Here is a 24,046-nt window from a genome sequence, read left to right as displayed (position 1 = left end):
ATAAGCACTACTAGAAAAGGCTCGACTTTACGTCTTCACAGTTGACATATCGCAGCATATCCATCTTCTCTTGTCGCTTGACCTCCATCTATACCTACCTAGTGTCTTTACATATTGCAGCATTCTCATCTCTTGATTTTCATAATGCAGGTGATGGACACCATTTTGATGGTTTGTTTCTTTTATATTTGGCTTTGACAGAAAGTGTTTATCACTTGTACATTCTTCCTAGAAAGCATATGAATGTGATACCTCTTTTTTTTTTTAGTTAAAGAAATAATATATCCATCACAAGCCAGAATATGCTGTTACATACTTTTCCGCTGTCATTTAAGATCATAGACAGACAAGAAGTTGGTGGTAGTACCCACATGTGGTACGTACATATAGTCATACTGATTATACATTCAAATACATAGAGGTAGTGAATACCCTCCTTTGATATTACTCCAGATGAGCTAGAGGTACATAGAGTGCACAACGGTGCTTAGCTTCCTAAATACAAGGAATTTATTGTAATTAGACAAAACTAAAAACATAGGTATGGACTAGGGCAAAAACCCCAGCCCAAATTACGCCCTAGAGGGCAGCCCAAAGAGAAGAGGCCCAACTCATGGCCCAACAAGCTAGGATTGACCCAAGCCCAAACCACCATTCCACCATGCCGCCCACGAGTCACGCCACCACGAGCCGCTCCGCCACAGAGACTCACCACGAGCTGCGCTGCCCAAGAATCCTGCCAAGAGTCGCACCGTCTCGCCCCACCACGCCAGCACTACCCGAAGTCCTCCCCACGAGTCGCATCGTCGCCTAGACGCTCCATGATCCACTGGATCTGGAATGTCCCGTCCCTGCACAAGAACCACCACACAACTCTCAGAAAAGTATCCCAAACCCATCATCAAAACCGCCAGCCACACCACAAGCCAAACGTCCTCTCTCTTGACCTTAGCCTAGAGCATTGAAGTGCACGTCCGACAGCTAGCACAGAGACAACGCGGCTATGCTGGTGCCATCTTTGGCCGCCGCCGGACAGGGAAACGGTTTGGTGCTTTTGGCTTTTTGCTCTCTCGCGGCGCTAAGGTTGGAGAGTTCGTAATATATGAATGTGATACCTCTTGGTAGATCTGAACAGTGAAAAACTGTCGTTGAAACTATGGTCAAATTTGGTGTGTGGTGTTGTGCTGGTTTAGCAACCCCGGAGTCTATCAAAGTTTTTGAAAGCAATTCTTAGTTGTAAGTTTTAAATAAGCTCAATTATAATTGATTATTGGTTGACCGAGTTCTCTCGATGTGATGTAGCTACTCCTATTAATGGTCACGAAAGACGGGAGAGATGGCCATATCAGAATTCCCAATAGTTGGTGCGACAGCATTGTGTTGGATTTCTTGCTTGTTTGTAGTCCATACGCCCCCACGGTCTATATACTAGAATACTAGATCATGATATTAACCAAGTAAAAAGAAAAAAAAAGAAAAGAAGAAAAAAAGACTTATGTTGTTCCTAGGCCCAATGGGCTACTGTTCAATACTATTCATTGGCCCAAAAGTTGTTTCTTTTTGTTCCAGTGGCAAAACCAGCAGAGCAACAAAGTCTGATAGTTTTCTTGTCCAAAAGGTTATTCATATTATTATTTATATAACACCAACAAAACTTTTAAGTCTCTCTAAATCGCTGATAGAAGAAACCAATTGAATCGCCGCTGCAATTTTGTTTGGATCATCACCCAAATCTTCATCTTCTTCAGGTAATCGAAAGTTTGAAGCTTTGCTATTTTATATTTTGAATTTCTGAGATTTAGGCCTACTTGTGTGTAATTAGTTTGCGAAATCATCAGCTTTGAGTAATTGGGTTATCTCCGCAGAGGAGGATTTTGAGTCGAAGCTCCGTATTGGGTATAGGGTTTTGGCTAATATATGGGTTGCATTGTGTTTGTTTGTCTGCAAAGCTGGAATGGATTGTTTGTTCTCGAAGAATAGGCCTTTTGAGTTTGGTTGCTTTGCTTAAGGTCGAGTAGTTTAGTAACTGAATTCAGGGTTTTGGCTTATATGGGTTACATTGTGTTTGCTTCTCTGCAATGCTGGAATGGATTGTTTGTTTTCGAAGAATAGGTCTATTGAGTTTGATTTTCTTTGGTTGATGTCCAGTAGTTTAGTAACTGAATTCGGGTGGGATAATTTGTATTTGAGTCTTTAGAGGCTTGAGAAATGAGAAGGATATAGAGAAATTGGTGGTGGATTGTTTCTAGGTTGGAAATTTGATTAGAAATTATGTTTTCTTTTTTTGCAGGTTTAGTTGAAACCATAAGATGGCTAAATCAATCATTGATGTTCCTCCCAAGGGTGGATTTAGCTTTGATCTATGTAAAAGAAATGCTATGCTTTCGAAGAACGCGGTTCAGCTACCCCCGTTTACCAAGACAGGAACCACCATTGTTGGGTTAATTTTTCAGGTAGGGCTGTTTTCCGCTCTTTGTACTTAGCAATCTTTTGAGTCGAATGTTTCTTTCTTCTCGTTCAAAAGATAAATTGCTTGAGATATATATTTTTTGTAAACGTTTCTTTTTCGAATTGGTTTTCATCAGGATGGTGTCATTCTTGGAGCTGATACCAGGGCCACCTCAGGGTCAATTGTGTGTGATAAAAACTGTGAGAAAATTCATTACATGGCACCAAACATATATTGCTGTGGGGCAGGAACTGCTGCTGATACTGAGGCAGTGACAGGTAAATGTTAGGATTTGTTTAGTGCTGGATCTGTTTATCTGCTTCTATGTTAAATTTTCTCGATTATTGTAGTACCATCATACCGTCATTCTTAATCTGCTGCTCTACTGTTTGTTCTTTCTAGACATGGTCAGCTCACAGCTGCAATTGCACCGTTACCACACTGGTAGGGAATCAAGGGTTGTGACTGCCCTCACCTATCTCAAAAGACATCTTTTCAGGTACCTTTTATCAAGTATTTCCATCATGTATTAGTTGTTTTAGGTTTGTTCCCTCATTATAAGCACAACTTTATTCTTACTCCTGCATGTATTGTTTAGTTACCAAGGTCATGTCTCGGCTGCATTGGTGCTTGGAGGTGTTGATTTCACCGGCCCTCATTTGCACACTGTAAGTTTTACTGCTTCAGACAGTTAGATGTAACGATACTGTTTTCTTTTGGCTTGCAAAATCTGATGACCGACAATTGTGCTTGCCTAATTTGTCAGATTTATCCACATGGGTCGACTGACACACTCCCTTATGCTACTATGGGTTCCGGCTCACTTGCTGCAATGGCCATCTTCGAGTCCAAGTACAAAGAAGGCCTGACTGTAAGGATCTCGTTTGTTTTTTGAAGTCACAGTCAGAAAAGCTAGTTCTGGATATACTTATTTGTTTTAGATAACTGGCAATGAACTGTAACTTTTCAAATTTTTTTTATTTTTTATTTTCAATTTTTGCTTTGTGTACTTCAATGCAGAGAGATGAAGGGGTACAGCTTGTTACAGAGGCTATTTGCTCTGGTATATTCAATGATTTGGGAAGTGGTAGCAATGTTGATATCTGTGTAATAACCAAGGTTTGTTGGTTCTCAAGTAGTCACCTTTTTTCTGGAAAACAGAAAAGAGTGATGATTTTATTCTAATACTATATTTTTGCTGGTTCAGGGCAACAAAGAATTCCTGCGGAACCATTTGCAGCCTAATCCTCGAACCTATGTCAGCCCCAAAGAATACTCATTCACCAAGAAGACCGGTTAGCATCACACTTCCTTTCACTTTTTTCTATGATAGCTTTATGACAGGCAACTGATGTATGGCATTAGACTTAGCAAATCTCATATAGGAAAACTCTTCACTGCCTGTTCTTAACTTTTGGTTTGCAGCTGCTATGTGACATAAGCATAATGTGTATCCATTGCATATATTTTACTTTGGAACTCTAGTGAAAGAGGCAATAGGCTCCAAGACCTATAGGGTTTAATATTTGTCAGTCTGATACCATCTTCCTTGTTTGACAAAGATGACTATCTTCCTTGTTTGACGACTAGGACCATCTTCCTTGTTTGACATATTGATTTAGTGATAGGTTGAAAGGTTTTTCTGAATTTGCTGGGCTTTCTTTGTTGCAGAGGTTCTGTTAACCAAGATAACACCATTGAAGGAGAAGGTAGAAGTTATAGAAGTAGGAGGAGACGCCATGGAAGAATAAGAAAGCACTCCGTTGGTAGCTTGTGAATGAACTATTTTGAGACTTGAATCCCAACTTTCTACGGGTTTTCTTCTAAGTGGGTCGTCAAAAAAAGTAGCTGTGTCAAATTCTTAATGCAATTCCTTTCTGAACTAAATAGAACTCGGCTCTTTATTCAGTTTTAATCAGCAATTTCGGTTCTTTTGGCTCAGCGGATTACATATATTATTATTTCCTGTGTTTTTAGCTTGAGAATTGAGCCTATGTTATGTTATACAATCCTGAAACAAGCATGAGCATCTGAAATTACTTTTGTGTGAAAGAGTTTGTTGATGTTAGGGGAGAAAAGCATCACCAGTGCATGGCTCCTAACCTCAAATAGTCAAATTCATGGGTTCTAATCCTGTTTCCACTATTTTTATTCATATATTTTTATAGTCGATTTCCCTTGCTTGCTTTTCCCAAAGGAAAGGGTAGAGAACCACTTGGCTTGGCTTGGCTTTGGGTCCTCCAAAGATTTGTTAGGATATAGGATAAACGGAATATGCCATCATTCATACCTTGCTTGTGCTAGAAGGAAGAATACTATTACAATAAGATGAGAAATAAGTTTCAACAAGAATTTGGTCTCTCTTTTTCTTTTTCTTTTCCGTGGCATTAACCACTTTGGTTACTCGACTTTTGAAGCCTCAACCCCTCATCAATAAATTTTTTGACTCTTTGAATTTGAGTCCAACAAGAAGACAATAACAAACCCAAAAATGGTGAAATATTATAATAATTAAGAAATGTGTTCTGTGGTGACAGTATTGATCAATTATATTTAGCGTTTAAGTCCTAACTATCACAACTTTTGCCGCGAGCAAGTTTGAAGGGCATTTTGGTTTGTGCGTTTATGGTGAGGCATTGGTATAATGGACTATTGGACTCCATAAAAGAAAATATGTAATAATGGAAGAGAGGAGATTTACGTGTAGGAGGGGGAGACAAAACAAGAAGCCTCATCACTGTGATGAAGCAAACGCTATCGTGGTCGGTGATTTATACGTCACGATAATATATAATAATAATACTTTACTTCGTGTTTAGGAATATAAAACCAAAAATAATGAGGCGGGCAAAGCCAAAAGACCAACCAAAGCAAGCGCAGAAGAGCAGCGACACACACCATTCTTCTTGCTCCTCCTTCTTCGATACGACGTCGTCTCGTCTCAGGCCAGCCATGTCTTACGACTACCTCTTCAAGTACATCATCATCGGCGACACAGGTACCCCTTCCAATTCTCATCCCGAAACCCTAAATATAAAGTTGTCGGCTTTTTCAGATTTTGAATATGACTGGGAATTTGGGACTCAATTTTGGGGTTTTCAGGTGTAGGGAAATCGTGCCTGCTCCTGCAATTCACGGACAAGCGCTTCCAGCCTGTGCATGATCTCACCATTGGCGTCGAGTTCGGAGCTCGCATGGTCACAATTGAAACCCGGCCCATCAAGCTACAGATTTGGGACACCGTAAGTTACCCACTGTTGGATTGTTTACGGTCTCGCAATTACCTAATTACTGTTCATAGAATTGCGAATTGGATCAAAGTAGAATTTTTTTTGGTCTTGTAATGGTTACTCGAAGGTTCGATTTTCGTTTTCTTAGGCTCTGGTGTTCGCTTGTAGTGGAAATATTTAAGCTGCGGTTGGTTGGTTGGTTGCCGTTTTGATGCTGTGTTTTAGTTTCTGAGCGAGCATTGGTTGTTTTATTTTCTATTTCAGGCTGGGCAAGAGTCTTTCAGGTCCATTACTAGATCTTACTACAGAGGAGCGGCTGGGGCACTGCTGGTTTATGACATAACCAGGTGAGTGGGAGAGAATTGTGTGTTTACATAACTTGTGTGTCGGTGTGAGTGGATGCGTGTTCTTTAGGGAGGAAGAATATTCAGAGTTTGAGATCATGATACGAATCACATGATAAACTTATGAGCTATGATTGTTTTCAGCTTTGTACTGAATATCTTGTTTTTTACTTTCTATGTAAACTCTGAGGTTTGGATTGTACTATCTCTCATTCTCTGTGTTTGCGACTTATCATAGGAGTCATTGTTATGTAAATTGAGAATGAGCAGCTCTGAAAGTGGGATATATGCGCTTGTGAGTTGTTGCAGCTAACATAAGACACTGTAATTGACTTTTAATTTTCCACATAAATGCTGTCCCCGTGTTGTTCCTCCTCCTGAAGACTGAAAATGGCAATTTTTTAGACATGGTTTGAAGCTCCATTTAACAAGAGCTCTAATGATGTCTATGTCTGGTTTCAAAATTATCTAGTTACTTAAACTATAGACATGAAGCTTGCTAAAGTTGTTCTCTTCTGTAGGAGGGAGACATTTAATCATCTGGCAAGCTGGCTAGAGGATGCCCGGCAGCATGCAAATCCCAACATGACAATCATGCTCGTTGGGAACAAGTGTGATCTTGCTCATAGAAGGGCTGTCAGTAAAGAGGAAGGGGAGCAATTTGCAAAGGAGAATGGTCTTTTATTCTTGGAGGCGTCTGCGAGAACTGCTCAAAATGTTGAGGAGGTGATACGTTAGAAGACGGACTCTTGTTTTCACCGTATTCTGTGTTTATTTGTGACTGAAATGCTACTGTTTAGTACGCTTAAACTGATTTAGTAACATACGTCTCAGGCCTTCATAAAGACTGCTGGAAAGATTCTTCAGAATATCCAGGATGGTGTGTTTGATGTATCAAATGAGGTAATTTTCAAGTCATTTGTTGAGGAGATTGATGGCTATAGGAGTTGGGTCAATTTAAATTTTGCTTGTTGCTCTAAGAAATGTGAGCGAACATGGTTACTATAGTAATGTTTTGGTGTTATTTGCAGTCATCTGGTATCAAGGTTGGATATGGACGCCCCCAAGGTTCAGCAGGCGCAAGAGATGGAGCTGTTGCTCAGAGAAGTGGATGTTGCAGCTGATCAGAACACAAAGTAGATTCTGTACTCATTCCTTTTGTTTTAGTCATCTGCCTGTCCAGCATATGTGCTTTTGAACATACATTGTGCGACATAGGGAAAACGTTGAATGTATAGTTTTAAGCTCTTGGATATATTCTACTCTACTTTATTTAGTGCTCAAGTATTTCTCAACCGGGATCGACTTTGTACAGGGTTTGTTCAAAGCAATCCATCATTCCATTGTTCAAGATCACGGGGAAATATTTTTTTATAATATTTATGGCACTGAAAATATTTGTCGATTTTTTTATAATATTTATGGCATTGGAAATATTTGTCCAAAGACCACAATTTATTAATTGAAGTATTTGTCGAAGACCAAGAGGCTAGCAATTTCTCTGAAAAAAATGTGAACAATCCAAAAAATGGCATAATGGATTGCTCTTTTTAAGTATAACCTTTCACCTTTGATCCTTTTGTTTTGGCCAGAATAAGAACAATAATGTAAGGTGATTCGTAATAGAATGTTACAGATAGTTTCTGCTGTATGCTGGAATTTGTGATCCTAAAATAGAACCTACTTCCCGCTAATCGCAAACAAAACTGAACTCAACCAAAACCAGAACTCAAAGCACGACCACAATCAGGAGCAATACAACTTCAAACACTTCGGAATTCGGCTTTCGAGCTCCACTTGAGGTGAAAGTCGAGCACTAAGAACTACCAAATACCTACAAATGATGTGGAGTAGTAAGTATTCAGTGACAACCAGATAGATGATATGATTTCTTAAAAACAAAATGATGCTCACCCCTGCCAATAGATCTCTAGAGACTGAAGGTTTCTTTTCTGCAGCACTATCTGCAACTGGTGTTTTCTGTCGAAATTGGCGAACTACCTTCAGTGGCTGGTCTACAGGCACATCAGGAGTGGTTCCTGACTCCTCTTGGACCTTCCGCTTCTGTTCAATACAAAAGAAACAATTGTGTGGAATTATCTAGTTATATACTTAAATGTCAGGCGAAATGATACTGCAGAGATATCATCCAAGAAATTGCATTAATTGGAAGTTTCACAGTTTCTGTTGCTAATTATTTATATGTAAGAGAGCCCAAGAGTTGAATCTACACAATGCTAAATACTATTCAGCGAGTAACAGAAGACTGAGGAAGCAGATAAATTCTTCCACTAATGCAAACTTGGGCCAATTTACAATTGTGAGAGCATGGCAAGACAATGTGAAGTTTTAAACTAATAAATAAATGAGGTAGCAATTGGCAAAGGCACCAATAAACTCAATAAACTATACTATCCTCGTTTCATATTGAAACAGACACTCTTCAAATATAATACAGATGGCATACCTTCTTCATTCTTTCTTCTATGGCACTCAACTTACGAGACGTGTCAACCTTGGAGATGTAGAAATCCTGCTCCTTCTTAGCAGCAGAAATTTCTAAAGCTAGCTTTTGCTCCCGCTCGGCGTTCTTGAAAGCTGCAATGCAAGCAATTTGAACACAAGTTACACGTGACCAAAATTAAGCAACCAAACAACATATCATTAAAGGTCTGTACCTATCTCTCCGGTAAGATCATCCCACTTGAATTTACTCAAGTACTTGATATTCCAAAGATCATAGTAGAAAGCGGACCTCTTCTTCCCACCTATACTGATGAAACAAGCAGACACTACAAAATTATTACCCATCATCCACTCAGCAGTAAAAAGTAAAACCGTCAAGCGAAAAATTCCAAGTCACTACTGCATACCTATTTTTTCACCATTTAGCATATTAGCAACTCTCTTAGCAACCCTTTTATCTTTAAATTCAACCCACCTGCACTTGCAAACAAGTACAATCCAATGCTCATATGCCAGTAATAACACAATGTCACAATTGCCAACAGATATGAGTATGAAAATGACATCCACACACACATACCCTTCTGAATAACTATCCATTTGGTGTTTACCGGGCCGGTCACGTTTTTTGACCTGAGCAGAAGGGTTTCTGGGTACAAGATAGATCTTATCCAACTCTCCATAGGGAGACAGCAAGTGACGAACGACTTTGTGGTCCATGCGAGGAGGGATCCTACCCAAATAGCAGACCCCGGGGGACAAAGATTTCTTCTTTTTGGGCTTGGTGACATCCATGGCGGCTATGCAAATCCTCGAACACTGAAAACAAATTTGATCAGGAAATACTGCAGAGTTTGAGGCTTAAATTCAATATATATACCTAAGGTAAAAGTATTTCTCCATGGAACATTTCATTATGTAAATGTAAACAGTAGGCACTAGACCAAAACCATATTATGCCAATTAACAGCAGCATACTAGATTCTCACCAATTTTACGGCATTGGTAAATAAAAATGATGACAAATCATGCAATAGTTATAGATGAAATCTCTGGAAGCATTTTTAAACCCTAGTACACTGTTTCATTACCTGTGCGCCGCAGCCACTGAATCCAAAGCAATGGTGATCTCTAAGCAGCTCAAAGCTAATCAGCTACACTCCAATATCACTAGTTCTGCTAAAATTCGAAGAAAAAGAAAATTATTAATATTCCGAAGCCAAGTACAGAGAAAAAAGAGAGAGAGCAGAATTGAATGAGTTAAACATGGAGAAGCCGAGAAGGTGATGAAGAAGAATCAACACGAAGAAGCTCGATAGAGTATTAATACATTTAGGTGATTAAATTGTAGAGCGGAAGATGAGAGAGAGAGAGAGAGAGAGAGATTACCAGTAGGGTTTTGCAGCGAGCGAATGAAAGATTGGCTAGAAGAAGAAGACGAAGAAGAAGGAAGCGGGTATTTGTTACTTGGGCTTCTTAGTGGGCCTCGCACAACTCTTTTTTGGGCCTTAAATGTGGACATTTGGGCTTCTTACTGGGTCACATTCATTATGTATGTTTCTTGTTTAATAGACTAGTAGTAGTGTGGAATGTGATTTGGGCCTCGCAAAAAGAAAAAGAATAATTTTGTTTCCAATAACAATCTTGGAAAAGACTAGCTAAAATAAAATGTCATGCAAACTAATCTTTTAGATAAGTTGATGATCAATAATTTATGAACCTAAACCAATTTAGCTGAATCTTTTACAACAATAGTTCCTGATGGACAAATGAAAACACCATACTCTAAAACTGGCCTGATAATGTCTGTGTTTATCAAAGAAACAAAGGCAAATGAGGTTATTGCTCTTCCCAGCTTAAAAGCAAAAAATTAAAATCAAGGTTGCTGGGGGGGTGGAAACCAAAAAAACAAAAAAGAAGAATTCTACATATTTGTTTTATTAAGCAGAGTACTCTTCAGTCTTCACTATAGTTATTGAAACTTGATGCATCCAGAAAAATGAAGAATAAAAATTTGTCAGGCGAGCTCATTCTGCCGGAAGAGGTGCCCAAAAGCCACAACATGTGAACTCTTAACACACCCCTCACCACGATGGCCTTGAAATGTATGTAAAACATACAAGTATCCACAACACCGACTCGAGGTTCATTTAGCCAACACGGATGAATGTCTTTTTCCTCCTAAACATTAATGATGTCATTGTGTCAGTTCAACGACAACAAACCATGGCGACTAGTCATTGGAGACTGTCATCATCGTTTAATTTGGTCGTCGTCCTCTGAATCTCGAAGAAAGGTTTTCATAAGTACGCTTAACCAGTACTAGTCGTGGATCATCAGCAGGAATCTCGCGTTCCTGCAATTACAGAAACAAAGGAAGCAATTGTCAAAAATGACACAAATGAAAAGACCCGGCCCATTTTGATGCACAAGCAAAGCTTGAATTTAGATATTGAAAAAAACAGAGTTTAATGAACACAAAAAGAGTATAATGAATTCAAATTCATATCACAGAAACCAAGACAAGTATTTTCTACTACAATTTATTCTAATGGCACTTGTGCGACACCCAGGTTTATTAAGCATATGATCAATTTAAATTTGAAGTTACACCACAGGACTTTATTCCAAAATGCACCAAGTGAACATTCCCTGAGTGCCTCTGTTGTGGTTTGAACTTTGGGATTAGACATTATAGTGCAAGGAATGGTTCTGCGTAAAATGGCATCACACAATTGTAATTACTGATTCAAACACAACCAAGAGACAGGAATTAACAAATAACTTTTCTTTCATAAATTTATGATTAATATTAATTTGCAAGTTTGTATGATAATATTCCTGAGCATGAACACACCATAGACTAACACAAGACTCTTATAGCAAGGCAGTAATAGACTTTTCATATAAAAACTTAAGCTGGGCAAGTCCACCTGCTAACTATGGTCTGTGCATTTGAACCCAACAATTACGACATAATATAATCAGGGATGAATGCTCAAGGGAGACTCACTTTCAAGCCATTGTAATATGCTTCTACTGCAGGAAGTTGAGGAGTTACTTTACGAGCTTGCATCAAGTCCCATATATAGTTTGCAGTAGTATAACCTCCAGTCTGCAAAAAAGTATGGAAGGTTCATAGTAAGACAGTCCAAAGACTCAAAACCAGAAGAAAATGCATATAACAACATGACGGATAAAGAACATTCTTATCCTTTTTTGAAACTCAATATAACTCTATATGGAAAAATATAACAGTAATAAAGAGAACTCTGAAGTTAAAAGGAATTCTTTGCACACCTTTTCACCGGCAGCTGCAAGGAGAAGATCAGTCCCTTGTCTTGGGAGCAAGTAAAAGTTCCTGGAATTCATATCTTCCTGCATTGGAAAAGATCATAGAATAAGTAATGGACGAAACCATGATCTAAAATATAAAACACTGCTATACGAAATAAGGCGCTTCCATTCCCCAACCATACCAATGCCTTTTGGGCAATTTGCATTCCCGTAGGAGTATATCCAATCATGGCACCCTCTGCAAGTGTCTACAGTAAATAACAGGCCAGATATTAGAGCATTCATATTGTCTGTGGAAGTGAACAAAAGACACTATATCATGTTGGGCAGCAATGCCTAATCCTAGAATCAGAATATATTAAATGATAATAAGCCAAAATCGCAAACCAATTAGTCAGAACATACTTTAATTCTGCAATATTTAGTGGGAAGGAAAAAATGGGCAAATTACAATAGTTTCTGGTGCAGATGTTTTCACTATACTTTTTAGGGAATAAAGTCTTGAGATACAAATTAGTAGAATATTTATTTAGGGGGAGACATTGTAGGGGTTACGGTGATAAATCTGACAAATAAAAGCTTCACATTAGCTAATCAACAACAAAGGTGATATATTGCAGATAAGATTGTCCACGCCTGAGCACATTATTTCTAACCTTTGATGTTTGTCTAAGAGTTAAGACCAATGGAACAATGTATATAAAGAAACCAAATGTTGACTCAAGATAATGTCTTTGTTGCAAAACTCACCGTATAGAGTTCTGGTACAGGAGGCCTTCCTGACTTCAGATATTCATCAACCGTTTGCCAACCACGATCAATATCCCCACAGTTCAAATAGCATCTGAATTGAAAGGACAGCGTTGAAAAAAAACTTAAACAGAAAAATAGATTGATATATGTTGAACTCCGAGACACCAAAAAAGCATTGATTAAACATTTGGTGCACTCTGAATCAAATCGAACTCGAAGGCATTTATAATCTCAGTAGATAAACATAATAGTTTGCTTGTACTATGCATTGCATCTATGAAGGTTAATCAAACTATAGAGAAACTTAAAGGAAATTGTCAACAAGTACATACCTCATAGTTTGAATCACAATATAGGTATCAGGAAATTTCCCATCCTTTTTTAGCATGTCCAAAAGAGCTTCCATCACCTAGCAGTAGTAAACAAATGAAATACACAACTTGAAAATCATAGGTTTTTTATATGTGTGCTAGGACCATTAATCAATCTTTATTGCAAGTGGAAATGAAAAGTAATCATATTAAGCATTCTAATATAGTGTGGTAACTATCATTAAACTCAGCAATCCTTGCAATAAATGTTGAACTTGAAAAACAAGGAAGTTTCAGACCTTCTACTTTTCATTGTGGATCATTTGATAAAAAATAATATAAAAAAATAAAAAATAAAACAAACTAAAAGGCTAAGGATTATGAATCCATGAGATGCGACACCATGCAATGGAAGTTCAAGCATAAAGTGCTAGCTAGTCATGCATAGATACATGTTTTTCCACATAACCGAAAAAGTAATCACAAAAATCAACAAATCAACAAGAACCGCCAGGAAAACAACGCAGGTACAAAGTATAAATTGGTTTCTCTACAAAAATTGAACTGAGATAATAGAGATATAAAATAGTACCTCAACATTTCGAAGGTCCGCACATGCATGAAATGCAACATGATACACGGTTAGTGGCCTATTCAAAAATCCACGCCTATTAATATACTCAGCTGTTGGCATGTTATACAGCTCCTCCTCTGTTACCCCCGTCATTACATTTTGAGCTGTTTCACTTGAAGCTTCTACCGATGACCACTCTTTTGACCGCTCCACAAACTCTATAATCTTACCACAAAAGCAGAATATTAGAGAACTTCAAGAATAACAAAATAAGAGCTTATTTATAGCACAGGCAACAATTGAATAATTACTTTGGCAGCATAATCATCTGGTAAGGGTGTCTTGTTCCTCAGTGCAGTTATAAGTCCCGCATAGCAAAACTTGTTTAACCCAAGACCAGCAGCAGTCATGTCGCGGACAATTGCATACCTGCAGATGCAGATCACATTGTTAATTCCAATACGCATTCAACATTCATTCCCTAACCCCAATTAGTTTGCAGACACGACAAATTTACACTTAAACCATTGAACTACTGAACACCAGTCCTCCGTGCTAAGAATGTACATTACATAAACAAAATGGTGAACAACAACAGCACAAAAAGTAGTAACATACACTTGATCTAGACGGCCAGCAGCTGCACATGCATTGAGGAGACACATGTAGGTTTGCACCATCGGCTTTACTTTATACTTCTTCATTTCCTCCAATAACTTCGAATTCAAAAACCGAAAAACAAAAAATCAATTCTCCATCCTACAACCAATGCTTAAAAAAAAAACACATAAACAAACCCTAGCTCTACCTGAATCGCCTGCTCCGAGTTCTTGCACTTCCCACACACCGAAATCAACATGTTGTACGAATTGACCTATACACCACAAATCACACACACAAATGCAATTAACACACAAACATAAAACCTCACAGAAAATCGGAATTCAGCGAAAACCGAGAAGCAAGCAAGCCTACATCAGGAACCAAGCCCATGGATTTCATCTGCTCAGTGAAGTAGAACGCGTCCTGCAAGCGAGCCCCTTTCATGGACCCCAAAATGAGCGAGTGGAAGGTGTCTCGGTCCGGCTGGACTCCGTCGAGCGACATGTCGTCGTAGACGTCTCTCAGAAGAAAAGAGAACCTTCTCTGCGCAGTGATGGAGTTAACGACGCCGTTGTACTCCGTGACATTGTTGGCGTAGTTTCTCCTCTTGTATTCCTCCGCCTGAGCCGGAGCCGGAGCCGGAGTAGAAGCCAGGTGTCGCCGGCCGATGGCACGAAGAAACAGTGACCGGTGAGAAGCACCGGAAATTGATCGGAGGAGTGTCATGGTTGCTGAATCTGAGTGAGAGTTCTCTCTCTAAAACCTCAGAATCCCAAACCCTTTGCTTCGTTTTGTTTCATTTCTGCTTTGCACAGTGGATACAACGCACCGTTTTGGGTCCGGATCATTTAGCATGAAGCCCAGTCATGAGGCCCAAAATAGCACCCTAACTGAAGATGAATCAAACCAAAGCCCACTATGGCTAAAATTTCAGATAAACATTATATAACAAGTTTGAAGTCCAAATGACGTGACATTTGATGTGATAGATAACACATCATTGTATTGAAGATTGCTATACTTGCAGCTCACATCATACAGTTCATCAAATTTGGTACAAAATATGAAATGTCAAACATTTTTCTATGATTTGGTGAGAAAAACAATAACTCTTAAGTGATTTGGATGAAGTGAAACAAAAAGTCAAAAACTCTTAAGTGATTTGGATGAAGCGAAACAAAAAGTCAAAAACTCTTAAGTGATTTGGATGAACTGTGACCGTGTGAGAGAAAAGAATGAAACAGAACTTGCTCTCAAATTATTTCAGTTTTTCCTGTAATAAAATTTTAACCTCAAAAATTGACTTTGATAGTAAATTCCTAACGGTTAGAATAAGATCGATAAAATCATATATCAAATTAAATCTTTAACAAGTATGTTTATTAGGTTCATAATCGATCAACATTGATCTTGTGCAGAAGCAAACTAGCCTCTCATCTGACCCACTACTAGGTTTCATTAAACCCTTTCTTGCCGTTGCACCTTGCTCCAATGGGATACACTCCAAGTTCTCTACTTCTCTTTCGTTAAAACCAGTAGCTAGGTTTCATTAGATGAACCAGTTTGAAGCATTATAACATTTTAGGGTTTCTTGTGATACATCACTTGGGGAGAAAAAAAAAAGGTAGGTCGATTTCACCTATCAATATTATTATGACACGTTCATGTATATATATTATTGATTGTTGATCGGAGCTCCATCCTTTGAATTAAGGAATTCATAAGTGGTCGCGACTACTCCCACCTGCCACTTGCTTTTGCCTTGATTAGTTTTTGGACTAAACAGTTACATTGCATGTGCATCATCAATGCACAAATGTACAATAGCGTGCCCACAAATTCTTTCATCACTGATTTCTCATTTTCATTTTCACGTAACGTGTTTATAATCACTTGTTTGTAAGTAGAATGTTTTAAATCAAATCTCAAATTGTAACATGTTAGATCCTAGTCATATCTATTCAGTTAGCGAGTATACGACTATTTAGTTGAACAATATAAATTTTTTATTCGTAAGTAGAATGTCTTAATTCAACTGGATAAAAGAAAAATTATTGTATAATATATAGTAAAAGTAATACTGTCCTATTCATTCGTTGGTTTTGTGGATATCCAGTTATCCACCATGTCATCATCTAGTTACATATTAGATAGTCAAAAATAATATTTCTTTTCAGTTCAATTAATTAGAGCATTTTCCTTCGAGTGAGTTAGCTAAAAGTTATACAACGCACTAAAAGCATAATTCAGACCCAAAAACAGTAAGTGTTGGTAAATTGCATCATGGACTTCATCGTTTTATTCCCACATAATTTAAAAACATTCTTAGACAACCAAACACCGGATAATAGTTTCTGAATTGTTATAAGCACTTTTTTTACAAGAAGCAGACATGCACTGGAAGATTTGGATAAAAGCTATGCTTCTAACAAAAGCACTTTGAATTGAGCCCGACGAAAATAAAGATAATATTCAGATCGAAAATAAAAATAAAAATACTAATACTGCTAATAATTAGTTTCTTGGAAAGGTATACCCCATTCCTGTTGTCCTCGAAGGGAAGTTCTGAAACTGAAGGTGGTGGTGGTGGTGTTGCTTCTGTTCCCCACCTGCTCCGGCGAGATTTCTCCGGCGGTGATCAAGGCACTTCAACGACGAAGGACTGACCTGCAAGAACATATAGTTTCCGGCAAACAGATCGCCAAACTGAGACTGCCCATCCTTTAATCGCTTCACCACTTTCTGGCACGAAACTCTGAGATGACTACAAGCCAACTTGATCTTCCTCCTCAGCCGCAACAACCTCCTCAAGCTCACGACTCTCCTTCTCAGCCTGAACCTCCTCCTGAGGCTAACACTCGGCACCAGCCTCGACTTGAGCTTGTACCAACTGATAATGCTGCTACTACTCTTGGCCTTCGTGACCACCACCCTCTCCTTCTCGAAATCGTAGTAACCTTCGTCGTCGTCGTGCTGCCTCAATCTCTGGTATCTGGGGAGCTTGGCGGCGCCGGAGGTCGTCATTTCTAGGTAGATGTTGCTAATTAAGAAAGTTATGTGACTATCGGTGGAGGAATATGTGGAGGATGAGTAGTATTATCAGTATTATGCGCTGTTGAGCGGTCGGTTTTCTTAGGTAATAATGTGATGTAAAAGAAGGCAAAGTTGGTTCGGGAGCCAGCTAGCTATTAAGTTTGCATTAAATGAAAAGAACAACGTGGCTGGCGAGTCCATTTTGCTGCTGCTGCTGCTGGTGAAGGACTGAAGGTGCAAAATTACTGCAAATCATTAACCATTTTGCTTTTGTAATTCTTGTTCTGGTTAACCAAAAAGTGAAATCGGAGATTCACAAGATAAAATAATTAAATAAATCGTTATTTTGAAATTCGGCAATTTTGCACGTTAAAATTATCGATTTGAGTTTACATGTTGAGAAAAATACATTTATGTTACTGTTACTACTATATACACGTGTTTTTGTGTCGTTTTTGTATTATTCCTTTGAGATTAACTATTTTACTGTAATGTACATATGCAAACATAAGTTTGAGTCGCACTAACTTTGGACTAATAAGAGATTACAGTTCCTAGTTAGGTTAATAAGCTCAGCTGAGTGAGCTGACCATGAAACCAGAAGCATGATGAATGAGAATGTGAAACCTAACTGAAAGCACGAGAAAGCAATTTCTCATTTGGTTTACGAAATAAGTTGATACAGTGTAAACTAACTTCTAAACTATTTTGTTTGATTTTTCTACACACTTTTTCATTTCATTTAAGCACATGTTAGTTATTTTTGGAATAATTCTTAAGCACATGTTAGTTCATTTAAGCACATTTTTCACTCCCGGGGTGAACTTGCTCATTCACCCCCCTCCCAACCAACCAATTAAATCTTGACACATGTGTTTTGATTAAAAATGACTAATATAAAGTTATAAACTCAACCTTAACTATATTGCTGTTAAATCATGCCGTTTGCCCAATATCCTCTGATTTCTCAAACCCAAATTCATACTTCTATTGTACTCCCAATACCTAAAATCTAAAATGAAATGATCATTCACAATCCCAGCCACTAGCATAAATTAATAAACGATAGTATTGCCGACACCAAATTCACCAATTCCTGGGAATCAATAGCAATAATTGATCAAACAATTCCAACCTTCTACCAGTCCAACCAAAAATCTCAGATTCTCAAATTCGTGAAATGATAACAGTCGAGAATATCCCAAGCAGACTCCGACGTTCTACATCTTCACCATCAAAACGTCAAATTCTTTATTTCATTGTAATTATTGAGAACAAAACATTGATAAAAACAAGAAGAGAGAAATTCAAGAAAAAGCTTCCAACTTTGGGATTGACCAAACAAAATGCTTTTAGACCAAACATTTAGAAACTAAAAGCATCATCCCAACCAATTACAATTTCAATCATAAAATTACTAAGTTAATAGATCGTATCTGTTTGCTGAGCGTGGAGTTTGGGTTTGCGAAGTTTGGAGGTTATAGGGAGAGTGCGAGTAATGATGCCGTAACAGCGTGAATTAGCACCAAAGTAGGTAATTTTCTTTTATATAAATAATAGTATAGGTGTCAGGATTTGATTGGCTGATTAAAAGAGGAGTGATTGAGCATGTTCTCTCAGGAGTGAACCTAAGAATTATCTTTATTTTTGTTAATGAAATCACCCTCAACTAGGATCGAGTCACCATAGAGTAGGAGTGAAATTCTTTGATCATCTTTAATTGAAAGAAAAAAAAAATCACACTCAACTACAAAAATTTTCAAAAAAACCTAAAAACTAAAAATTCTTAAAAAATAAACAAAAAAAACAACAAATTTCTGCCCCACAATATCGCTTGGGTTATCTTGCTAGTCAAAGACTAAAGCACAGGGAAAAAAATTGATAAATGCAAATAGATCAAAGAACGTCTCAAGAGTCGAGGAGGCGTCTCTTTCCATCGTCTCTATTTCGCAAACAAAATAATTGGAAGACAGTGTTTAGTGGACAACATCAACTATAGATCCAAGGTAACGAACTGGAAGACTTTTTGAAAGCTATCAATCTAGAACTCAAAATAGACGACAACAAATTTCTGCCCCACAACATCGCTCGCGTTATCTTGCTTGTCAAAGACTAAAGCATAGGGGAAAAATTTGATAAATGCGAATAGATCAAAGAACGTCTCAAGAGTCGAGGAGGCGTCTCTTTCGATCGTCTCTATTTCGCGAACAAAATAATTGGAAGACAGTGTTTAGTGGGCATCATCAACTATAGAATATAGATCCAAGGTAACGAAATGGAAGACTTAGTGAAAGCTACCAATCGAGAACTCAAGATAGACGATGGGTCATCATCAACCATCGTATGAATGAATAACGTGAATCGTAAGTAGTACACCCACCATAGGATTAGTATTGAATTGTTTGTAATCAAGATGTAATTGAAGAACTTAGTAAACGATCACATCACAACACACGAGCATCAACCAAAGATAGCGTCAAGATCAACCTCCTTTTCCATATATACATATGGCCATTTCTTTTCCATTTGGTACAGAGTCAAGGGCATCATGTGCTGAATGTGCTCTTGGTTTCAAAGTACATCACCGACAAAAGGGACTTAACCGAAAGCGTGATCAACCTCCTCTGAAATGACCACAAGTACTATATATCTTCATGACCACAAGTACTATATATCTTCATGCTTACTGTCATTTGTTTCAAAGTACTTTACATAGCCTCTGCTACAAGCAACAACAATCCATTCTATCCAATCACAGGAAAAAAAGAAAGAAGAAGATAAGTCACAAGACCTGCACCATCTACAAGCCAATTACAAGAATGTACAGATGGTGGCGATATTTCAGTCCCTTAAGTTGTAAATTCCGTAAAACCTAACACCCTGATCGTCTATAGAAGGAATGGATTACAAGGAATATACTGACCCCAAAAGAACAAATAAAATCAAAGAATGTCAGCGCAGCCTTCACAGATGAGATGAAATTATACTGAAGCAGCAGCTCGTTAATAGAGTTTTATTCTGGTCTGGATTGGGCTTCGGCATATCGGGCACGTCTGAAGATCTTGCCCGCATTCGCAACACGTCTGCAACAACATAAAATATATTTAAATAAATACGACAAGAGCTAGGATTACCTCTTGAGGGAACATATTTCAAATTAAAATACCTGATGCCCACAACCAAAGGCCATGTCTTTTGAATTTGTAAGGCAGATGGGGCAGACCTGTTCAAGACCATGTAAAATGTTAATCCCAGTCATCAAGACTAAGGAACACAATAGATCACAGTATAACATAAGCATGCAAGCGAAATAAAATGCTTTAAGGCTTCCATAAAATTGATCATACAATTAAACGTCAAAACACAGCTACTACTTAGATGGACAATCATACAGACATATATGCAGTAAATACTCATGTATACACAAATCCAGATAATCCAAGTTCTACAAGTAGCACTCAAATATCGTCAACTTGTTGCATTATCTCTGGTTGTCGTGCTAGACCAACTTGTTCATAGGGTAGACAGACATATATTATCACCAGACAAAAACCATGGGCTAAATAATACATGCAATTATTCGTGAGTGCCAGTTAATCCCTCATTATAAACATGATAAACCCAGTTCCAGATGAAAGCCATGTTTGCATACCTGATTATCATAAGTAGAACTGGAAGCAGGTGGAGCTGGTGGAGCTGAAGCTGTACTGAAAGAACTGCTGTCTTCATAATAAGGAGGAACACTGGGCTCATGAGAAGGTTTCGAACTGCTGAAGGATGACGCACCATACAAAGGTTTTGAACTGTTGAAAGATGCACCATGGAGAGGTGGTGGGAGAGGAACCCTGTGGGGAGAATTGCCCTTCTGACCACTGCTTATTTTAAAGAAGCAATTAATTAAACAAGAATAATCAACAACAGTAATCAAAAGCCTCTACAAATGAGAAAGATAGGGAATGTTGTTACCCCAAGAGATTAAGCTCTATCGTTGCTTTATACTGAGTCGGAATTTCCATCAATGCTGCTAGAGCAAATTCAGTCTCCTTTCGCAAAGATGACAATTTCTTTGACATAATTTCCGTAAAGTTCACAAACTAAAAAACAAGAAAGTACAAGTGCTATCAAATTTATATATTTTATAATCCTCATAAAACAAACAAAAAGAAGATCATGAGTAACAGAAACAAAAACCTGTTAAACACTTACTTGGAAATTATCAAAGGCCCGAGCAGGAATGTTGTCATCAAACTCTTTCATCATGTCCCAGGGTCCATCTCCAACACCAACCAATATAATTGATAGAGGGAACTTGCTGTGATGAAACAAGAAGAAATGGTTGGACAAACAACAACATAACAATACCAGAAATGACAAAAGTACTACACTAACCTTGCTTCAACAATTGCATCAACTGTCTTCTGTTCCTGTGGACTTAGCCTGCCACGCTCAGTATCAACACTTCTAGTTACCTGAGGAAATCACCACTTTAATGAGATAATGTATTGTCGGAACTTACAATAATAATAAAATCAATGCCACTTCAAAGCATTCATCGAACAGATAATGCCGTATTAACTAGAATAATTGATCCTCTGTACTACACCATTTACTCATTTAGTGAATCAACCGAGGCCAATAAAATTCAGGATAGCAAGGATTAGTATAGCTTCTTTATCAGTAGGGCACCTGTATGACTACTGATTCATAAAGATTATTCCAGCGTCTATGCCACGAACCTAATGTATCATACAATTTAAAGTCTAAGAAAGAGAGCCAGTGCAAGCTGGTTTCTCATGCCATGGTAGCAGTAAACATTCATGTTTTTTGAAACTACAAGCACTCAAAGGTCAACTCTTCATATGGCCGGACTGTAAACACTAACACATAACTTCTCAGCAGCAAAGAAATGAATTTCCTTTGGATATTAATTTACAATACACAAGATCAAATTTGACTTGAAAATTGCAATTTCATGAAAAATAGCTCAGTATTTGTTTCGTTGAGTTAGTCGCACACATTTTCCAATTTTAATGGCAAAGTTGTAGGTTGATCATATGGCACTCTATTTGCATAATAAAAAAATAAAAAAATGAAACGAGGCAAAATACCTGGCCATCTGCAATTATCAATAGGACATGGTATTGGCCACCACTCTGCTCAACAATAGTCATGGCCATTTCAATTACAGGTGCAAATGAAGTCGGTCCTGCCAAAATTAACAACAATAAATGTACTGTGACTGCTTAGCTAGGATGAGAACTACTTCAAGCAACAAACAGATACTAGGAGTCATCAGTGAAACCTGCAAGGCGAAGATGAGGAACAATTTCCTTGTAGCGAGTCAATACTTCCTCAAACCCATTGCAATGTTGATCGTTTGGGTAGAAACTAAAAACATCTTGATCATGGGTTGTTGCTGCCAAGTAACAGAAGTAGTTCTTTTCAGTCTCACTCAAAAGAACAAAATCTTGGAGAATCAAAACGACAGTAAGTAAGGATTTATATATTACCATCTCCAAAACCATAACACGGAATCATGTTATCCTCATCAAAAGCAGCCAAGGTTTTTCCAATAATGGTAATTGCATGTTCATAGGGATTTAGACCATCCCCAATGTGATGCAAGCTTCTTCTGTTATACGAGTTCTTGCCTATATTCACAAACCAATGTCAGAATGTTCCACAAAACACACTCCATACATATACCTCTCCATAAATTCAATGCGATAAAAGTCCTCACCTGTCCACTCATTGCTCTTTGTGAAATCAATACCGACTATTAGATTCGAAGACTCAAGTCCAGCACGTGCAAGAGCCTCAGTCACCTACAAAATAATTGACCATTATTGAAACTATGTAAGAAACTTCAACCAAAACCAACAGAGCCCTGCACATTTACCTCCTCGAGGGAATTGTAACTGTCAGCAATTCTCGAATATCTCCTGTCCAGCTTCCTTTGCCCCCCATAATCCGGTGGCGGCGGCTGCGGGGGATTGGAATACTGTGATGATGATGGATAGGATGGCTGCTGGGGTGGATAATAAGCCTGAGTTTCTTCACCATAATCCTGCGGCGGCGGCGGATATGAATACTGTGATGGAGGATAGGATTGCTGAGGTGCATACCCCTGACTTTCTACATATGGTGATTGAACTGGAGGATATCCACTCCAAGAAGAAGACGACGACCTAGACCCATAACTATTCTGCCTCAAACTCCTATCCTCTTTTGAACTCCTGCCACCCATATCTAAAACAAAACCCTCCTCACAATGCAGCTCACGAAATCAACCCGAAAATTTACACCTACCAAAAACCCAGAAAAAAAAATCAAAACTTTGATTACAGCAAATCCTAAACCTATATATAAACAGAGAAATCAGAGTCCTGGAAGCTTCGTTGATTTTCTTGCAGACCAAACAAAACCTACCCAACCAAGGAAACGGTGTTGGACACGGCTCTGGTCTCATGTAACCGACTCACCGACTCAAAGACTCGATTTGGGAAACGTAACAGAGTTGAACAACCCATCAGGATAATCACTATTCCAGAAAATTAAATTGTCGAATTTTGAATAGAACTAAAAACAAAAGTTACCCAAGAAAGGGGAAATCAACGGCTACATAATTCAAAATTGAAACACACAAGAACAATCGTACCGTACTCGTAGCAATCTGTGTTTAAGGGAGAAAGTCTCGGAAGACGAGTCCGCAGCCAAGTCTTGCAGTTGTTGGTAGGGTGTGAAAGTGACGCTGGATCTAATTATTATTGTTATTAACAACAATGAGAGAGTTTAAATAGTATGGCTACGAAAGTGCGAAACCTTTTTTCTTTTGAGTTTCACGTTTGAAAAAATTAATAGGTACATATTGCTTTCTGACCCGATATCCACATGGAGCTTTTGACCAAGTGGCTAGTGCAATGATTGTTGATTTGTTGCTGCTTTTTTGTTACTTTTTCTTCTCTCTTCAGCCTCATTCAAAAAAA

General features: G+C 38.2%; 6 protein-coding genes across 10 annotated transcripts; 2 read left to right on the top strand and 4 right to left on the bottom strand.

Annotated features, from left to right (window-relative positions):
- Nucleotides 1–1,592: 1,592 nt before the first annotated feature.
- On the top strand, nucleotides 1,593–4,501 carry LOC112185575 (proteasome subunit beta type-7-B). Its single transcript, XM_024323832.2, has 9 exons — nucleotides 1,593–1,748; nucleotides 2,291–2,453; nucleotides 2,586–2,727; nucleotides 2,852–2,948; nucleotides 3,048–3,117; nucleotides 3,216–3,320; nucleotides 3,470–3,568; nucleotides 3,657–3,744; nucleotides 4,121–4,501. Exons 2-9 carry the CDS (start codon nucleotides 2,310–2,312, stop codon nucleotides 4,198–4,200), a joined length of 825 nt encoding a protein of 274 aa, XP_024179600.1. The 5' UTR covers nucleotides 1,593–1,748; nucleotides 2,291–2,309; the 3' UTR covers nucleotides 4,201–4,501.
- A 781-nt stretch (nucleotides 4,502–5,282) lies between these two features.
- On the top strand, nucleotides 5,283–7,414 carry LOC112185576 (ras-related protein RABB1b). Its single transcript, XM_024323833.2, has 6 exons — nucleotides 5,283–5,447; nucleotides 5,552–5,691; nucleotides 5,944–6,026; nucleotides 6,545–6,749; nucleotides 6,858–6,926; nucleotides 7,055–7,414. Exons 1-6 carry the CDS (start codon nucleotides 5,288–5,290, stop codon nucleotides 7,145–7,147), a joined length of 750 nt encoding a protein of 249 aa, XP_024179601.1. The 5' UTR covers nucleotides 5,283–5,287; the 3' UTR covers nucleotides 7,148–7,414.
- A 201-nt stretch (nucleotides 7,415–7,615) lies between these two features.
- Nucleotides 7,616–9,948, bottom strand: LOC112185577 (activator of basal transcription 1). 3 transcript variants are annotated; one of them, XM_024323834.2, is made up of 8 exons: nucleotides 9,879–9,948; nucleotides 9,581–9,665; nucleotides 9,070–9,308; nucleotides 8,897–8,964; nucleotides 8,702–8,815; nucleotides 8,491–8,621; nucleotides 7,938–8,087; nucleotides 7,616–7,857 (listed from the first exon to the last, which is right to left on the bottom strand). In XM_024323834.2, the coding sequence occupies exons 3-8, from the start codon at nucleotides 9,282–9,284 to the stop codon at nucleotides 7,840–7,842; spliced, it is 696 nt and encodes a 231-aa protein (XP_024179602.1). In that variant the 5' UTR covers nucleotides 9,285–9,308; nucleotides 9,581–9,665; nucleotides 9,879–9,948; the 3' UTR covers nucleotides 7,616–7,839. The 3 variants fall into 3 exon arrangements, with proteins under 3 accessions (XP_024179602.1, XP_024179605.1, XP_024179603.1); XM_024323837.2 differs by having other exon boundaries at nucleotides 8,702–8,791; nucleotides 9,879–9,947; XM_024323835.2 differs by having other exon boundaries at nucleotides 9,581–9,668; nucleotides 9,879–9,917.
- Nucleotides 9,949–10,392: 444 nt separating this feature from the next.
- Nucleotides 10,393–14,829, bottom strand: LOC112185573 (pentatricopeptide repeat-containing protein At4g35850, mitochondrial). Its single transcript, XM_024323831.2, has 11 exons — nucleotides 14,400–14,829; nucleotides 14,233–14,298; nucleotides 14,043–14,140; nucleotides 13,736–13,853; nucleotides 13,443–13,649; nucleotides 12,872–12,948; nucleotides 12,537–12,630; nucleotides 11,969–12,034; nucleotides 11,790–11,867; nucleotides 11,503–11,604; nucleotides 10,393–10,845 (listed from the first exon to the last, which is right to left on the bottom strand). The coding sequence occupies exons 1-11, from the start codon at nucleotides 14,751–14,753 to the stop codon at nucleotides 10,750–10,752; spliced, it is 1,356 nt and encodes a 451-aa protein (XP_024179599.1). The 5' UTR covers nucleotides 14,754–14,829; the 3' UTR covers nucleotides 10,393–10,749.
- Nucleotides 14,830–16,293: 1,464 nt separating this feature from the next.
- Nucleotides 16,294–17,213, bottom strand: LOC112186573. The gene has a single exon (XM_024325033.2). The coding sequence runs from the start codon at nucleotides 17,049–17,051 to the stop codon at nucleotides 16,542–16,544; it is 510 nt and encodes a 169-aa protein (XP_024180801.1). The 5' UTR covers nucleotides 17,052–17,213; the 3' UTR covers nucleotides 16,294–16,541.
- A 2,135-nt stretch (nucleotides 17,214–19,348) lies between these two features.
- LOC112186572 (E3 ubiquitin-protein ligase RGLG2) lies at nucleotides 19,349–23,870 on the bottom strand. Of its 3 annotated transcripts, XR_005806847.1 has the most exons (13): nucleotides 23,719–23,870; nucleotides 22,960–23,365; nucleotides 22,801–22,885; nucleotides 22,571–22,711; nucleotides 22,363–22,476; nucleotides 22,169–22,266; nucleotides 21,450–21,529; nucleotides 21,267–21,372; nucleotides 21,027–21,154; nucleotides 20,713–20,932; nucleotides 20,227–20,283; nucleotides 19,984–20,143; nucleotides 19,349–19,804 (listed from the first exon to the last, which is right to left on the bottom strand). XR_005806847.1 is itself a non-coding variant. In XM_024325031.2 (12 exons), the coding sequence occupies exons 2-12, from the start codon at nucleotides 23,305–23,307 to the stop codon at nucleotides 20,063–20,065; spliced, it is 1,458 nt and encodes a 485-aa protein (XP_024180799.1). In that variant the 5' UTR covers nucleotides 23,308–23,365; nucleotides 23,719–23,870; the 3' UTR covers nucleotides 19,413–20,062. The 3 variants fall into 3 exon arrangements, 2 of the variants coding, with proteins under 2 accessions (XP_024180799.1, XP_024180800.1); XM_024325031.2 differs by having other exon boundaries at nucleotides 19,413–20,143; XM_024325032.2 differs by lacking the exon at nucleotides 23,719–23,870 and adding an exon at nucleotides 23,490–23,698 and having other exon boundaries at nucleotides 19,413–20,143.
- Nucleotides 23,871–24,046: the final 176 nt, after the last annotated feature.

Source organism: Rosa chinensis, chromosome 2 (assembly GCF_002994745.2).
Source record: "Rosa chinensis cultivar Old Blush chromosome 2, RchiOBHm-V2, whole genome shotgun sequence".
NCBI lineage: Eukaryota > Viridiplantae > Streptophyta > Magnoliopsida > Rosales > Rosaceae > Rosa > Rosa chinensis.
The sequence above is the reverse complement of the archived record's forward strand: the minus strand, read 5'-3'. Positions and strand labels throughout refer to the sequence as shown.

Coding starts and splice junctions, on each gene's coding strand:
- LOC112185577 (XM_024323834.2), bottom strand. CDS start 9,284: ATGGATGTCACCAAGCCCAAAAAGAAGAAATCTTTGTCCCCCGGGGTC. Junction 8,965..9,069: donor ATGGATAGTTATTCAGAAGG/GTATGTGTGTGT, acceptor TTGCAAGTGCAG/GTGGGTTGAATTTAAAGATA. Junction 8,088..8,490: donor TAGAAGAAAGAATGAAGAAG/GTATGCCATCTG, acceptor TGTATTGAACAG/AAGCGGAAGGTCCAAGAGGA.
- LOC112185576 (XM_024323833.2), top strand. CDS start 5,288: ATGAGGCGGGCAAAGCCAAAAGACCAACCAAAGCAAGCGCAGAAGAGC. Junction 6,750..6,857: donor CTGCTCAAAATGTTGAGGAG/GTGATACGTTAG, acceptor CATACGTCTCAG/GCCTTCATAAAGACTGCTGG. Junction 6,927..7,054: donor TGTTTGATGTATCAAATGAG/GTAATTTTCAAG, acceptor TGTTATTTGCAG/TCATCTGGTATCAAGGTTGG.
- LOC112186572 (XM_024325031.2), bottom strand. CDS start 23,307: ATGGGTGGCAGGAGTTCAAAAGAGGATAGGAGTTTGAGGCAGAATAGT. Junction 22,712..22,800: donor AAAGAGCAATGAGTGGACAG/GTGAGGACTTTT, acceptor TTGTGAATATAG/GCAAGAACTCGTATAACAGA. Junction 20,284..20,712: donor GTTCTACTTATGATAATCAG/GTATGCAAACAT, acceptor GGTCTTGAACAG/GTCTGCCCCATCTGCCTTAC.
- LOC112185575 (XM_024323832.2), top strand. CDS start 2,310: ATGGCTAAATCAATCATTGATGTTCCTCCCAAGGGTGGATTTAGCTTT. Junction 2,728..2,851: donor TGATACTGAGGCAGTGACAG/GTAAATGTTAGG, acceptor TGTTCTTTCTAG/ACATGGTCAGCTCACAGCTG. Junction 3,118..3,215: donor CCGGCCCTCATTTGCACACT/GTAAGTTTTACT, acceptor CTAATTTGTCAG/ATTTATCCACATGGGTCGAC.
- LOC112186573 (XM_024325033.2), bottom strand. CDS start 17,051: ATGACGACCTCCGGCGCCGCCAAGCTCCCCAGATACCAGAGATTGAGG.
- LOC112185573 (XM_024323831.2), bottom strand. CDS start 14,753: ATGACACTCCTCCGATCAATTTCCGGTGCTTCTCACCGGTCACTGTTT. Junction 14,141..14,232: donor ACTCGGAGCAGGCGATTCAG/GTAGAGCTAGGG, acceptor TTGAATTCGAAG/TTATTGGAGGAAATGAAGAA. Junction 12,631..12,871: donor ATTGTGATTCAAACTATGAG/GTATGTACTTGT, acceptor CTTTCAATTCAG/ATGCTATTTGAACTGTGGGG.